This window comes from Mycetomoellerius zeteki, unplaced genomic scaffold, assembly GCF_001594055.1.
Source record: "Mycetomoellerius zeteki isolate Tzet28-1 unplaced genomic scaffold, Tzet1.0 scaffold174, whole genome shotgun sequence".
Taxonomy (NCBI): domain Eukaryota; kingdom Metazoa; phylum Arthropoda; class Insecta; order Hymenoptera; family Formicidae; genus Mycetomoellerius; species Mycetomoellerius zeteki.
The window spans coordinates 2,801,634-2,818,829 of NW_017256696.1; the positions used below are offsets into that span (position 1 = coordinate 2,801,634).

The 17,196-nt window shown below is 31.2% G+C and overlaps 1 protein-coding gene across 7 annotated transcripts in view; it reads left to right on the forward strand.

Annotated features, from left to right (window-relative positions):
• The window catches only part of cnn (phosphodiesterase 4D interacting protein centrosomin), a 30,158-nt gene extending 13,213 nt beyond the window's left edge, over nt 1–16,945 (forward strand). For 2 of the 7 annotated variants that reach the window (XM_018446217.1, XM_018446216.1), the window contains exons 3-15: nt 5,612–5,880; nt 6,308–6,479; nt 6,644–6,783; nt 7,494–7,904; nt 8,238–8,459; nt 8,543–8,869; nt 12,113–12,220; nt 12,958–14,202; nt 14,400–14,687; nt 14,756–14,980; nt 15,063–15,263; nt 15,697–15,922; nt 16,113–16,945. In XM_018446217.1, coding sequence (XP_018301719.1) covers nt 5,612–5,880; nt 6,308–6,479; nt 6,644–6,783; nt 7,494–7,904; nt 8,238–8,459; nt 8,543–8,869; nt 12,113–12,220; nt 12,958–14,202; nt 14,400–14,687; nt 14,756–14,980; nt 15,063–15,263; nt 15,697–15,922; nt 16,113–16,324 — 4,046 coding nt within the window. In that variant the 3' untranslated portion in view covers nt 16,325–16,945. Of the gene's footprint in view, nt 1–2,978; nt 3,184–4,684; nt 4,867–4,913; nt 4,966–5,611; nt 5,881–6,307; nt 6,480–6,643; nt 6,784–7,493; nt 7,905–8,237; nt 8,460–8,542; nt 8,870–12,112; nt 12,221–12,957; nt 14,203–14,399; nt 14,688–14,755; nt 14,981–15,062; nt 15,264–15,696; nt 15,923–16,112 lie in introns of those variants that run through there. The other 5 variants (XM_018446218.1, XM_018446219.1, XM_018446220.1 and 2 more) reach the window with 5 other exon arrangements.
• The last annotated feature ends 251 nt before the right edge of the window (nt 16,946–17,196 follow it).

Sequence of the window (17,196 nt, forward strand, 5' to 3'; positions counted from 1 at the left end):
CCGCCGAAACGATTGTTTGTATCGTCTGAAAAATGTCTGCCACGATCTCGCGTTACAGGAAGCGAGCATTTATTTTCGTGGGTCCAGAAGCGCGTTCGTAACGACCGGGTAGGGGAACCATTCGAATGACATGAAGTGGCCAGACGTAACGTGTATTTATTTCTGTAACACAGGAGAAAAATATAATTCTTTGTTTCCAGTCTCTTATAGTTTAATAGTTTAATTACTTAAAAAAACATTTTATTTTTAATTATTTATAATTAGGAAAGTTATTTCCTGTGTTTATGAACACACAAGTTTTACTATCATCGCAGATACTCAACGCGATTTCAAAGTTTCATATTTTTTGTTATATTTTTGTTACATGCATCATAATTCTGTGTGCACAAATATAAATACTTTAAGATATAAATTTTTACGATGCGTCAATTTAGGAAACTGAAAACATTAGCATTAAGAATATTTCTAGGAGTTGTCAAATTTTGTGAAATGATATCGATGGCTGGATCAAGTAGTTTTGACGGTTCTGAACTTCATCCTCTGAAGCTACATTAAACTGAAGTACATTTATAATAATATGTTTAATCTGTGACATAAATAAATAACATATAAAATAATATTAAATAAATAACATGTTAAAAAATCAAAACGTTAAATATTTACGTGTAGAAAATAATTTGAAATCTTAAATTGAACTATTTTTTTTAGTAACTTTTCTATTTCTTGATTATTCCAAGATATGCTACTGCTATGAATTATATGCAATCTTACATATTGAATTTTTTACGTGACATTATTTAGTGATGTAAACGTTTGATTCTAACAAGATTTGTAGTACATTATATTTACATGTAAAATTTATTTCTTGAGACTAAACCAATTTCATGTACTGCAATCACATCCTGCCAATAGTCTGTTAGGGATAACGAATGTCGTCGAGCCACAAACACGTGGAGTCACACCCTACTAGCCGGGCTTTCGAAATAACGGCGATATCGTTTGTTTCTAATCCAGGTCTACTGTAGGAATTATTGGCCCGCTTCTTGTTACCCGAAGATGAGCGAGCCAGAGCTTCAGCTTCAATTTTGCGCCTCCGTTAGAGACAAGTACCGGTTCGTTCAAAGACAAAGCGCTTAATAAGAAACTATTTCATGGATAATAGTAACGTGGGATGATTCATATATACAGGTGATCATTGTGATGCGCCAGATGTAATGTATTAATAGATACAAACTTGGCATGAGAGCCTCAATGTGTCGAAAAAAATAAATTTTGTCGTAAAATTTAATAATCAATTCTTAAAATTATTTCTTTATATTAAATTATGTTATAATTATATACATATATATCATTATATATGTATATATAATTTATTTATAAAATTAATAAAATGTATTTTGTTATTTATGCAGATTGTGCTTAATATACATGTTTGATTTAAAAAGTCTATCAATTTATTTAACTTGTATTGATTATTCTGTCAGGATACCATAATTAATTATCATAGTGATATTACATTAATAATAATATAGTTACATAATACATTATTACTAGACTAATAATCTAGAATAATAAAAGCGACGAGACACAGCGGATTCGCTTTCAGAAATATTTTCGAGGCGAAAGCAGGAGCAGCGGAGGTCTTTAGTCGGCGGTAAGATTTTAATTGCCCGCCGGGGACTGACCAGATCGGAGATCTGGAGAGAGCGGCGAGTGGAGGCTGACCTGCCAAAATAAAGATAGTTTAAACCGTTCTGGCCTAAATGTGTCATCTATAAATACGCGAGCTCGCTCTCTTGCTTCGCGGCATCTACTCTCTGACGCGAATCGATATCGCAGTTGCATTTTTGCCGAAAATCGCCGGGGCACGTAGTAAAACGACACGGTCGACCGGTTAAGCAGGAAATAGATTTGTTTTAGTGGGTGCACAAAGCTTTTGTGTCTCTTCTGCTCTTTCGGGATTCCCGAAGCTTTTTACGTCGGCTATTAAAACACATTGATGGCCTCCCCGCCGATGACAGTTGAAAAACGAATTTATGTTTAACGTTACGACGATATTAACTTTTGTGTCCACGACAAAGTCTTCGTACTCGTAAAATGCTTGTGGAACAATCATGTCTGGAAAAGTTATTCTCCTTTGTTTCATTTAACGCAATGTACAAATATTTTTCGTGCATATTTCTGCATAATATATTTCAAAGGATGCAAAATTCATCTTCGTAATATAGAGAATTTGATGTGAATTGGACTTTAACGCAAAGACGTAATTAGAATTAGGATGCTACAGTAGTTAATAGACCTCAGCAATCGTATTCCACGTGACAGTGCGATATTTTGGATACGAAGAGCATGGAGAACATCGTTACGTTAATTAGGCAAGATGAATCATTCTTGTTCTACCGGGGAGTAACCATTTCTACGTACCTTCGTAACTTCGGCATGGACTTGTTACAAAGTTGCACTATCGTATGAATCATGTACATAGTGCTTGCAGACATTTTAAACTGCTTTACACGATTTATCGCATTTCTTACAAGATACTGATATTATTCTTCTCAACTCTTTTCTGTTAATCAATTCTGAATAGATAGTATAAAATCTTTTATCACTGCAATATAAAATATAGCTATAATAAAGACACAAAAATTTTTTTTATCTTCATTTATTTATATTTTAATGGAGTTGCACATAGATCTCTTAATATAAATTTAATTAAAATTCATAAAAATTCATAAAAAATATTGAATTTATGAAGATTATCTGCTAAATGTCAAAACTGTTTGCTGCCCTTCATGCGAGTTAAAGGGCGGGGTATTTCATTCAGGCTTTTTAGGTGCGATCAATCAGTAAGTGCACGTGGACGTCTGACCTTCGACAAATACATCTATATGACATTACACACGCGCATTTAGAACATAATTTTAACCACAAGTTATAGCCTTGTGTCTTCGGCGCTGCGCTTGTTGTTCTGTCGCAGTTAGTGTTTGTACAGCCGTCGTATAAGTCTACTTTGTGGTGCGGTGTCTTGCTTTGTCCCTTTCGTGATTTTGCACGTACGTTTCAAAATGTAACGACTTCAAAAACGCGCTCTTCGTGGAATGGGATGCGGTAGGTCGCTGCTAAGATCTTTTCTCCTCTCGAGGAACCGCGAAGGCGAGCCAGTAAAGATCGAAGTCATGTTCGGTATGCCGATTTTTGAAAATTTATCTTCTATATATAATCGCTGATTAAAGTTGAATCGATATGAACATAATAAAAGTGAATATGAACTAATTCCTATTTTGTGATAGCAATTACCGTTAATGATACGTTAATAAATTGATGTAATTCAATGTCATTGCAACAGCGAATGAAATTGTTTGCGACTATTTGCTTCCTGTTAGCAATTGCTAGCAAGTGATAAATGAGAATAGTACTAAAGGTTGCAATAGTACTCTTTGAACATATGAATGTAAGAGAATGAGGAGAAGAAAAGAGAGAAGAAACGACGATTAACTCATTCAAAGCTAAAATTACGAGCACATCTCAACTATGGACCATAGAGAAACTTTTATAGTTATTAAAATAATTATTTTTAAAATAGAATAAGAAATTCGAACTTATTCTTTTTGTAAGATTAATAAATTTATGATAATTTTAACAAATAAAATAAATAAATATATAGGATATAATAGCAATGCTCATTATTATTAAAAAATGATATATAAATATAATAATTGAAAATTATGCGTTTCGCGGGTTTTCTCCGTGTCCAGATCCATTCTTGGAATGCCAATGTTTCGTGAACCTTGCAGTCCACTTCATCAGGGCGAGGAGCAGCCTGATACTGATACTCAGTATCAGTATCATAACCCACGAAACGCATAATTTTCATATAGGAAACACCCGTGGAAGCCTTAAGAATATTATTAAATATAATAATTGTATTTTCTTTAAAAGTGAAGTAGGAAAATATATTATTTAATATATGTATCAGATTTTCTTGGAATGTTTGCGCTTCGACTTGAGAGTGTTAAAAAGAGTCTTTTTGGCGCTCGATGATGCGCCAAAATAATTTAATTTCAAAGGTACATGGTGACGGCGCCGCTCGATCTTCCACAGTAAATTTGGCATCGGTTAGATTTGCCTAGACGGACTGAAAATAGACTGATTGATTCGAAAGATACTTTCTGCAGAATATTCTGAAAATAGTGCGTGTATGAAAAAATATTCTAAAAACGTGCATATACATATAATTTATCTAAACACATGTACAAATTATACGAATATTTCTTATACTATATTATTATGTAAAGCTAAAAAAAAGTAAGTGGCGTTTCTTTATATTGAGATGATCTAAAAAAAGAAATTATATTTGTGCACAAAAATATAAATAAAAATGAATTAGATTTTTATGAAACAAGAATATTAAGAAGATTCGCATGTTGCCCTAAAAGTACACAACATTTTTTGGAATCATTTTTTGGACAAGCATTTAATAAATATATGTACGTTTAATTATTTAAAATAGGTAGAATTTTATAGTTAAAAAATGCTGCTGTTGTAATCTTTTTAGGGAATATTCTTATAAGAATATAAACATTGAAAGTAACTGAATGACGTTCTTCTATTTGGTATCGTCTTTTTTTTTTATTTGTGACATCGAGTGAGAAAAATCGAGTATTTCAAGATGATTAATTTCGGGTTCAATGCGGCAAATCGTGGTTGTTCAAAATTCATACGGATTCCATCAGCACGTGTCCGAAATAATGCGATCAAAGTTGGAAACGTGATTATTTGAATGACAGATAGAAAATTGAGCTTGATTCATCTGCGATTACTCGTGTCGGCCTTGCACGTGATATCGTCGCATTGCTCTCGTTTAAGGTACCGCGTACGGGAACGTGCGGAAACAAATTATTGATGCAATTTAACGTGAAGAGTATACATATATTCGAAGAATAAGTAGAACAACAGATGTTACCGGTAATTGTTTGAACTTTATTACATAAATAATTTCAGATTTAGTCATTTATAGATTGTTTATATAACATCAAAAAGTACGTGTGTTAGAAAAACACGAAATTATTATTTTCATTTGGATTTGTACGTATGATATTCGAAACACAAATGTATATATGTGTATGTTATATATATATAATGTATATTTTTAAAATTAATCTTTTATATTATTTAATCTTTATAATTAAAGATACATAAATCATGAAATTATGAAAATTACAGTGTTCAAATAATAATGCAAATATTATTTTACATTACTTTTTTATTTATCTTTTATTAGTGTTCATAATTAAAATGCTAAATATTAAGTTTAATCTAGAATTAATAGTATTTGTTGTCTTTATAAATAATTATTATACATCTAACTTTGTACATGCCTTTTAAATCATTTTATTTTTACATAATTTATATAATTAAATTTATTAAAAAATAAAAAGATATTAAATTAATATTATTTAAAAAATGGTAATTAAGTGTAAACAGAAATTATTATTTATATCAGAAGAATGTTTAATATTCACTATAAAAATTCATATTAATATGTGTTTGTTGTACGTTTGTATATATTGTAACAAATTTAAATTTATCTACAAGAAAATATCTGTTTCAGGTGGAAGGCCATATGGCGAAAATTCTTCCGGAGATAAAGACAGAACAACGATGGCACGATCAGGAGATGGTGGAGGAGGTGGTGGAGGTGGCGGTAATGCAGTAGGTTACGGTAGAACAATGAAAGAATACGAGGATGAATTAAGCAATTTGAAAAAGGAGAATTTCCAGCTTAAGTTGCGAATTTATCTCCTGGAAGAAGGAAATCCTTCAAGAAACGGCATCACTTTTTCTGACGAGGATATTATCAAAACGAATGTAGAATTAAAGGTTAATTAATATTCAATACACTTAACAAATAAAATACAGATTGTTTCTATATGATGATATAATCGAAAAGAGAACAATATTTTTGAAAAAATTATTTGAACATCTAGAATAAAATGTTTTCATATAATCATACTTTTGTTTTTATGAAAAAGATTCGAATGGTTGGAAAATATGTTTGAATAGGTTTACATTTAACGGATCTTGCTATGTGAATTATTTTGTTTATATTTGTTTGTCTGACATTGTCATAACTTGTTAATTCTACTAACTTATCAATGTGAATTCTTCATTTTACGCGCGATTTTTCGAAGAAAGTTATTATGATAAATATAATTATGTATTATATAAAATCTATAAATCTATATTAATTATTATATGATACTGTTTTACTATTATTAATTGCTAACGATGAAATATTGATATTTAGGAAGAGTTGGAGAAATTGAGGAAAGAATTGATGGAGAAGCAGGTCCTTCTTAATCAGGCAGCCAGAGCTTTTAAATTATATGAAGAACAGAAAGCAGCGACTTCTCGTACTCAAGATCAATATCAGCAATCGCTTGAAAAAGAGCGAGAAAAAGTAACCAAGCTTGAGAGAGGTAAGAAAATTTATTTTGTCTGCTGCACAATTATTATACAATTATTATATTTATCATTATTTTGATAAAATTATTTTGCATTATATATAAATTTCATTTATTCTAATGAATTTATTATTGTTATTACGTGTTCATTATAAATAAATAAATTCTTTTTATTTTAGAATTAGCGGAATATCAAGAAAGGGATCTAGATACATCTATGTATTACAAGGAAACATTTGGTATCACTCCAGAACAAGCATTAAAAAATGCAGAAAAGTTACGGCAGATGGAAGAATTGGTGACTTCTCTTGAAGCAGAAGTATGTTTGTATAGAATGAAATTTAATGATTCTTAACAAACTTTGTTCCAAGAATATAACTCTAATATTTTGAGACATAAAAAAATTCAGTTAATAATGCCATAAATTTCTCGTTATTTGTTTTATTAAAATAGGGCTAGAAAGTTTTAAATTATATAGATTTAATAGGATTTAATCAATAGTTTCGAAATTTTTACATAGATATTTTTATTCCAGAGATATTCCTTCCTCCAATTAATATATAATAGTCTAATTAATTAAGTATTATCAGCATTTATTTCCTTTCGTTGCCACGAAATGATTTGATAATTTAACAGTCTTAAAAGAAATTAGTAAAAAATTTTTGCTTATTCGATGACATGATAATGCTTAAAGAATTCATTGACAAAGCATATAGTTTTTCATGATACATGATTAATAAGTTTTATATACTTGTTTGTCCGACTTTTATTGCAATATCGAGAACGCGTTGTTTCATTAAATAGATATAGTGACCTTAAGAGTATAATGGAAGGGAAGAATCAAGGAGAATCGAAGAAAGCAGATAATATGAATTAAACATTTTCCCTCTTGTCTCTTGGGAATACATAATACGAATTTGTTCTTTTCATTTCATGATCATAATATCTATAAAAGGAAAGTGGCACGCAAGGCGGAGAAAGATTGTATAGTATTTGTATAATATGTGATACATTTGCTACGCGATCTAGGTGAAACAGATAACCGGCAGTTTGGAAGAGGAGCGCAGTTGGGCGCAGGAACTTGAGAACGAGCGAGATCAATTTAGAGAGCGATTAGATGTGGAAACGCGGTTGCGGGAGAAACAAGACAGTGATCGAGTACAAAGTATCGACAAACTGCGCGACGAAGTAAAGGAATTAAAGGATCAACTGTTCAAGAAGGATTCTGTTGTGGAACAATATAAGAACGATCTCGCCGAACGGGATAGACTCATCAAACAGAAAAGCGCATTATTAGAAGAAAAGTGTCAGACGTATGAAGAGGTCAGTCAGGTGTCTGAAAAAAGGAAAAACCAGATTATTCAGTTGAGAGCATCTGTAAAATCGCGTGACGACGCCCTCGTAGAGATCAACAATAAACATCGTGCATTGTTATCACAGGTGAATTACATCAATCCTTCTTTCTTGAAACAAGGTTCCGATTATTATTTTGCATGTGCTAGAAAAACTTGTCAAGTCTTGAAATAGGCATTAATCGTTTTATGATTTACTATGATTCATTTATGATTTACACACAACTTGGCGTTACTGTTATCTTTTTTCCTTAATGTTAAATATCTTACGATTGCACGAGTTTCAAATCTTATTTGTTTACAGAGGAACTATGCTATAGGTTCTTTATTTATGTTTCTTTATTTGTTATACTTATATCTGTTGCAATTATAATTGTGTCTATTGTGTGTAATTTATAATTATATTTATCATACTTTGTAGTGCGAAAATAATTATGGCAAGCGTTCGCCGCCTAACAGTCCTTCGGCTGTAATTTCATTAACGAGCGATTATATATCACTATCTATGGGACAAAAGGTACCTTGTGTTCAAAGTACAACGAAGTATGATGGTGCCTATGATTGTGAAACAAATAAAGAAAGAGCGGCGAGTTTGAATTCACCATTAAATGGAGATGTTAGAGAAATCAGGCATCTTATAAAGGTTAATAAAACATTTCTTATTGCCTATTTAGTTATAAAATGATCTGGCAGAATAGTTGGTTTATTAAAAAACTTGAATTGCAGGAACTGGAAGAAAGAGACAGTAAATTAAAACAGCACGAGGATTCTAGAAAGCAGTTGATATTAAAACTGTGCAACGCTCAGAAGCAAGTAGAAAATGCAGAACAGAAATTGAAAAAGATGGAAGGCGAACATCAGAAAGCCATTAAAGCGATACAAGGTTTCATGGAGCGCGAGCAACAAATGCGAGACACGGATTCCCATAAAGAACGGCAGATTGTAGAATTGGAGGCAGAATTACATAAGAGAAGGAACAGCCACACTCCCGTCTCATTGAAGGATCTCGGCATTAAGAACGCGGATGATTTTGAAAACGATTCCTGCAAACAGGTCAATATTGCGATTCATGTCTAATCTTGTTTGCTGATCTCTACGTTTCAGAATTGTGTACTTGATGATTGAGTCTTTAAACTATTAAAAAATTATGCTATATATGGCATTTTTAAATATTATCTCGAATCCTGAAGTGTAGAGACGCTTTACTTATCGAGAAGCACGATGAGACAACTTAGTATATTGAACATTTTCCTCTTTTTCAGACTTTTTCAGACATTAAATTCACTTAATTTCTGCTTCTTTTTTGCTCTATACCATCATTATTATGATTGCATGATTCTTATTGTTTTAAATTATTTTACTTGACAATTGCTTCTCTTGCAATGCATGACAGAGATTATTCTATATAATGTATTTTATTTTGAATTATCTTGTTTTTTTTATTATCTCTCTTGTACTTTTTATAATTTTATACATGATAATTTTCTGTTATTTTTTATGAAACATATGTAATTATATGTGTAAGCCAGATAAATTTTAATAATGCATATTTTAGTTTTGTTTATTGCACTTTATTGTAACGTTGTGTTCAGAATGTACAGCAGATTGTATTGTTTATATTTTATTGTACATAGGAATTTGCACATATTTGTACAATTTCATAATTTATTTGAACAATATTAATATTTTAGATAAATACCAACTTGAAAGTTAATTGTTCCTCTAGGATATATCTTTTTATTAACATATTCAGAATTCTCACAACAGTATCATAAGTATTTCTAATATATTTACTGATATTTCATTAAGATAATAAATTTTTTCTAAAATTTTTTTATAGGATTTTTTCCATAACACATGTAATTTTACGTATGCACATGAAATTCGCTACACTGAGAATAAAATAATCTTTTATGCTTTTTATTATAGAAGAGATTCTATATAAATGTATTAAATACTTAAACTCGTTTTTATACTGTCATATTAAATTCTACATTAAATTGCATCTTTTTATTTACATATAATATTTTATTTACATTATAATATTAATTTTATTTTTACATTTTAATAAATTGCTTTTATACTTTATTTATGTAATTTGACATAGATAGTAAATATATACAGAACATTATTTTTTGAACTATTGCGTCTTTAATTTTTTTTATTTATTGCCTTCGGATTGTACATATCTTCTATAATTTTTACTAGATTTTTTATTTTTCTTTTATCTTTATCTTGCAAAGCTTTGTCGTTTTATAGTTTCTCAGCATTATGAAGTTTTCTAAGTAGTCCATTGCATTGAGAAAGATTTTGGAGCTGTGCGCACGACTCGTCTGGTATCTCGAGAATACCGTGCGGGAAGACGCGGTCGTCGTCTATTAATAGAGACCGCCGTCTTTTCTCGCGGCTTCTTACGGTGTATGTATAGCGATACGCGGCAGTCCTCATACGAAAATTCATCTCGACCGATCAGCCGCCGCAGCTGCGGTAGCGCCGAACGAATTATAATACAAGAATACAACAATACGAGCAACAACGAGATAGATTCATCGCCGATCGTCCAGCAATCTCGACGATACTACGAAAACGACTCGTGTCTGTACGCTCTGGAAATAGCGCACGATTGCTAACTTTAATACAGCACAAAAGAAGGAAGTCGTTACTTTGCTCTACGTGTCGAATAAGTTGAGAGAATATAAAGAGCCAAGGAATTTGTGAAAATTAAACAAATTATCTTTTTAAAAAATTTAAATTAAAAAGTGAAAAAATCTTGTTAGCAATTGCGCTCCATGAAAACTGTAATGATTCCAAATTAGCCAGTAATTATAACCAGATGCGTAGGTAGCTGATATTGGCGTTAGTCTTTACTAAGGATATTCACCAGTGCTGATCACACTAGCACTGACGTAGAGTATCTATTCGCGAGTCGATTGATCGATCGCTGCTTCTGTTGCTGTTCTTTGATTAAGTTAAAAGTTTAACAACAACTAAATATGTTCTCTTGTCTGTGCGCCTCAGTGCGGATGGAGGTAGGTAAAGTGTTGTCGAGAGTGCTGTCGTCAGAGTTGTTTTCCTCAATATCCTCATTAAAGGATATTGAGGCTGTAGTACTTAGACTAGCGCTTACAGATTTTCTCTTTGTAATATGCTCTTTCAACTGCACATACTATAGGTCAAAATTAAAAAATGGTTTACATTGTAATGTAAATAAATACTGAATTATTCAGATAAGCATTTTTAATTAAATATTTTTGACAGATTAAATAGTTAATCCCAAAGCTAATTGATAATATATATTTTATAATATGCAATTTTATATTGTTTATATTGTAATTTAATTAGTCGTTATATCAGTATTTTTAAAGCTATATAGAAAATAAAGAAATTGATCCTTGAAATACTTCATACAATATTGACAAAGATAGAAAATAAAAATAAGATAAATATTTAAAATATAACGAAAATTAGTAATTTCGAGTTAAAAAAGTTTTCCTAAATTTATTAAAGAATCTATGATTGTGTGCGTGAAAGAACATTCTCGTAGGTTAAAATACTTTATATATCTGTAGCTTATTAAAACTTGCATGTAATATATACTTGCATGTAATGTGCTATTACATATCACACTTTTATTCGCGAAATATTAGATAGATTCATAAGTTAAAATTATATCTCTCTTTACTAAAATACTAAAATATTAAATATTCTAATTTACAGTTGAAAGTTATTTAGGTGCGCAAATAAAATTAACATGCAACACAAGTTTTGTAAACTTATATGATGAAAAATGTCTTCAATGATTAAAGATCATGATATTTTTTTAAGTTAATTTTTTGTTCTTCCATATTTTTATACATAAAAACATACTGATATTAATTATTGAAGCCGAAAAAACTTGCTATATTATATTATTGTTGAAACAATTGTTCTCCAAAGCTTCTTTTATTACGTAAATTTCAAGTATGACATATTCATTTAATAAAAAATAGAGATTACAAGAAATGTATTTTCCTTTTAGGGGCCGGCGATTGTTACACTTGTACCACCGCGATGTTGGTCTAGGAAAACGAAAAGTTAACAAATTATTGTAATTGTTTCCCTGCATAAGAATGTATAACTTGCATGTAATGTTTTTGTTTTCCTTCTCTTCTTACTTCTCAAAGACTCGTTTCTTACATTATAATACATAAACTTGATTTCATATTGTAATCAAAATTATATATGTGAATAAAGCATTCCCTAGTGAACCTAACGTTTTGAGTTTTATTGATATGGAACGATACTTTATGCTTGCAGCAACGTTTCGAAGAAATGGAAAGTAAGATTAGCGATCTGCGAGACGAAATCGAGACAATAAAAGCTGAGAAGAATCTCCTGGAAAAACGCACGCAAGTCGAATTTAAGGTATGTCATAACGCAAATATAATTTTTTATCCATTACCGATATCATCAACTATGATTTGCAATTTCAATATATTTCTACATATAATAATAAAATCAATTTTATAAATAATTGAATGATTTTTTAATTAAATTTTATAATATTGTGTTTATTTATATTTTATATTATGGTAATTATGTTGTGTTTATTGTTACACTATATTTATATTTCTCTTTGATAAATATATAATTAGTAATTAATTGTACAGACAATATAAAATAGAATTCAAAAGGGGAAATATATATAATATGTTATATAATATTATAATATTTGCTTCAACCAGCATAACGTTAAATGAAAAATCGATTTAAAAACAAAACGCTAAACGTTGTATTCGGAAAATAATAGATTTATTATAATAATTTTTATGATATATATTCATATTGTAATAGTAAATATTTTAAAAATATTTTTTAATAACACTACGATATATACAATTTTATATGTTTGTTTATTGAAGTCAATTATTCTTAAAAATACAAAATTTGCGTATAATATCTGTGATTCTACGCTAATTATTATCTACCTATATGTAATAAACATATAATTTTTTAAATTTAATTTAAAACGTTCTTATATCTGTATATTCACATTCTTATATCTGTATATTTGTCTTTTTTTTTTAAATACAATTTTTTAAAAATATAATTATGCTATTTTTGTACAAATTAAATAAATTTGTTTCTTTTTTGTTGTACAGGAACTTGAAGTTCGTCTTCTTGATAAGGAGCAAAAGATTGAGATCCTGGAGATGGAGAAACAGATTATTACGGAAGACTTGAAAAACAAAATCGCCGAACTCGATAAGCTCAGGCATGCTGAGATGAATAGTGTAGATGAAGTTAGCACTACCGATTATCGCGACGATACTCTGCTACGAGAAGATCTACTCGAGCAGTTGAATGAACGGAACGCCGAGGTCGAAGAGAAGAATCGCAAAATCGAACAACTGACAAAGGAATTGCAGATGACTACTCAAAATCTGCAGATGTTGGTCAACACAGAACTCTGGAGCAAAAACAAAGAGATTGCTAAGCTGCACAATCACATGACATCATCATATAGCCACGATAGAAACCGTAATAAGCCCGAGATTGTCCAAGAAGCCGATAGTAGCTTGCAATTGACGAATCTGATTCGCGAGCTTAACGAGATCGGTGTCAAAGTAAATTTCATGAACGATATCATCCGACTTGATTACATCAACGGAAATGAAAAGATAGACGTGAAGACGTTAAATGAATATATTCAGAGGTTGTTGATTCAGCGGAATGATCTAGAAAAGGAAGTGGACTATCTGAAGTGGCTGAAGCTTGTGTCGAAGCCTGACATCTCTGTGGAGATCGATGGTTGCAGTAACGAAACGGAACGGGCGAAGAAATACTGTGAGCTGCTGCGCACACATCTGAAGGATCTGGTGAAGTTTATGAAGGAGATGCTTAAGAATACCGATCGTGCAGACACTATTGGTAACGAGCATAAGAAAATCGTGTTGGACGTTCTGCTCAGCTCCAAGATATTATCGGATGATTTCGTACGTGCTCTTGAAGGCATGAACGTTCAAGATGGTACAATTATAAATGATAAGATCGATGGTTCCGTGAAAAGGAGTCGGTCCGAAAATGTTGTAGAGATGAAAAATCAGGCGTCGCAGTCGGATTCGGAGACGTTCTCAGAACCCGATCGGACCGTCTCCATGGCCAGAATCGGTCTGCAGGAGAAGCAACACAAGAACCTAAGCCGCTCTAGATTCACGAAGTACACCAAGACCTGCAGCGACTCCGAAGACTCTGCGGATTATGTGCCTTATTATAAGACCTACCAGAACGATCTTAGCGATTTGGATATGAGCCATCAAATACAGGAGCTGAAAGAAACGAATAACGTGTTGTATTCTGAACTTAGCGCCTTAAGGAACGATTTGGCCACACATTCTTTTGATTGTGTAAGTGTATCTATATATTTTTAGATCAGCAATCAGTTGCCCTTATTAATGCGGTTAAATAAATATTATTTAATTCATTTATTTTTAAACTAAAAGATTGATGTATACGAATTGTTTAAAATTGAAGTAATTTATGGTGTAAACATATTCCATTAATTTAGAAATTTATAATTATAAATGCTGAATTTTATTTACAGACCATCAATGATAAATTAACGCTGTTTATTACGAAATTAGAGAAGTCTCAAAGGTTTTGTGAAAAGTTACAAGCTTCTTTGGAAAAAAGAATACACGAGTTCCACGTGTTAAGAAAGGAGAACAAGCAGAATTGCATTCGCAAGACGCAATTGGAGAAAAAGATCAATGATGTCGAGCAAATGGCGAGTGAAATTTCCAAACAGAAAACTGAATTTTTGCAGTACAAGGAAAACTCCGAAAGAAAGACTACAGAAACTCTTTTAATACTCAATAAAGAAAATGAATCGGTAAGTGCTGCTTTTTTACATTGATTATAAGAATTATCACACAACTGCAGTTATTTAATCCATTTCAGTTGCGAGCGAGAATTAAACAACTGGAGGAAGAAATCGAAACTGCCAAAGCGACCATATCCACGCTCAGAAAAGAACTAGATCATCTCACTCTTTCGCACAGTCAGATACTCGTAGAGAACACCAAGTTAACGAACGACAAATTGAAACTCGAGCAAGATATCAGAAAAATGGAGAATCGATATGACGTGGCTGTTCGTTCGCTGCACGATAAATTCAGCAAAGAGGTAAGCGAAATTAAATTAGTTTATCAAAGTGTTTCCTGATGTGTGTCAGCACTAATATGTGATGTAACATCGCCGTACACAGATATGCGATCTCAATCAGATCAACGATTCGCATAGAACAAGAGTACAAGAACTCGAAACGGCAAATAAAGAATTCAGAAGACACATGGCGGTATGCGAGGCTAGCGATTCGACGGCGAGTTCGAGCGGCGTATCGTCGATACCTACGGACGCTACGCTCAAACAAACTTGCGATGTTTTACAGGAATATCAACCTTATCATGTTAGTTGTTCGTCGTTTTCTCTTAGTGTTAATGCAACTATTCGTTTTTATTTGTAGAGAATATATTAAAGGTGGATACTGTATATATATGAGTGCATTGTCCACTTTTAACAATTGCAAGTCGCGAATTATACGTAATTGATACCCTAATATTTCAATAAACCTTCCAACAATTGCATGTAATGCTACATAACTAACATGCACATATTATTTTACATTGCATATTATTACACATTAAAAATATTCCATGAATTGCTATTATTTATTATTTTAGTATGAAGATTTATATGATTGCATTATTTATGATTAATTTATATGATTATAAATTACGGATATTTTATAACTTTATATCGCGCACTCCTTTATTTAAAATTTTCAAGCTTGTGAAAGAAGATTTAATAAGAACAACTTTGATTTCTCTAATTTATTATAGAATCCTCAGTTTTGGCAACCGATGAATTATTCTACACTCGGAAGTCGCAGTAAATCTAGTTGTTCGCCAGATTTGGGAATAGAAAGCGACGCTGCTGTTACCACAATAAGACCTTTGAAAGATACGTTAAAAATAACAGAATCTATGACTAATTTATTAAGCGACGAAGACAATGGTAATCACAGAGTTCAAGATTCAAATAGTGAAAGTCCATTACCGATGGAAGGTGCGTTTTGAAAAAAATTGGTTTAAAACATTAATATATTACATCCTTTTTGTTTTTAAAAACTTATGAAACATTTTTAGCTTATAATTTTTATTTGAAAGTAATTAGTCGTATATTTAATAATATTTGCTTTTGAATTTATCTTAAAATTTATTTTAAAATAAGTGATTCTTTAATTTTATAATTATAGGTCTTGAAGAAATGGAAGTTTTGAAACAGGAGAATGAAGCGTTAAAACGAAGACTGGTGAAAACTAGAAAAGCACTGGAAGATACATTTGAACACTTATCAGCCTCAAACAAGAACAAGAAAAACGTTGAAAAAGCGATAATAAAACAACTTACCGTTACAAGAAGTATCCTAAAAAAGACGAGGACATTCGATGAACCTTTGGACAACTAAGAGATTACAGACTGATTGACGAATCAAAAAATATGCATAAAAAGTGAAAAAGAAAGTAGAACTATGGAAGTTATTTGTTGAATTGTGTTCTCATAGATTTACTATTCATTCAATGTATCGTGTTTTATCTGCGTTTATCATTTGTCTCTTCTCACATTTTTTCCGAGATGAGAGAATTAACGATACATATCGGTACAAAAAAGTGTAATACTTAGGCGTTACGCGTGTTATGAAATTTTTAAACGAAAAAGTTTTCTAAGCGACAAATATTTTCGTACACAGAAAAACCTATTTTCGCTATTTAAAAAAAGAATACAAAAAATGTAATGAAAGAGAGTTTAAGATGAACTTGTACATTGAGATTTGTATATATTTATATAGAGTACGCGCATGATATTTTTGACATTTTTGTAGATTTTCTTTCATTGTGGAAAAGTTCTTCCAAGTGCTGAATACGGCGCGAATGCCAGTAGTCAAATCCTATCTTCGTTTACTGACGTATTTTGCTTTATGAATAACAGAAATTTGCATATGTGTGTACATATAATAATTATAGCTCATATATCGTTATGTAGCATCTGTACATAATCACCATGAATAAAGTGCCATTGATATGCAGAATTTGTGCGTCAATCACAAGTATGTACATCATGTTATATTTAGCGTTTCGAATTTCTGCTTTTGAATTTCCGTCGATGACCCACACTTTCCATTTCCGAGGCGGCTTAATCACACTCGGTAATGTGCCGCACACGATCCTTGGGAATGATAGAGATAAAACCACGCATGGAGATTAAGATTATGATAGAATTTTTATTATCACTCCATGACTAGATAATAATATAAAGATTCGTAATAACTCATAGTGATGT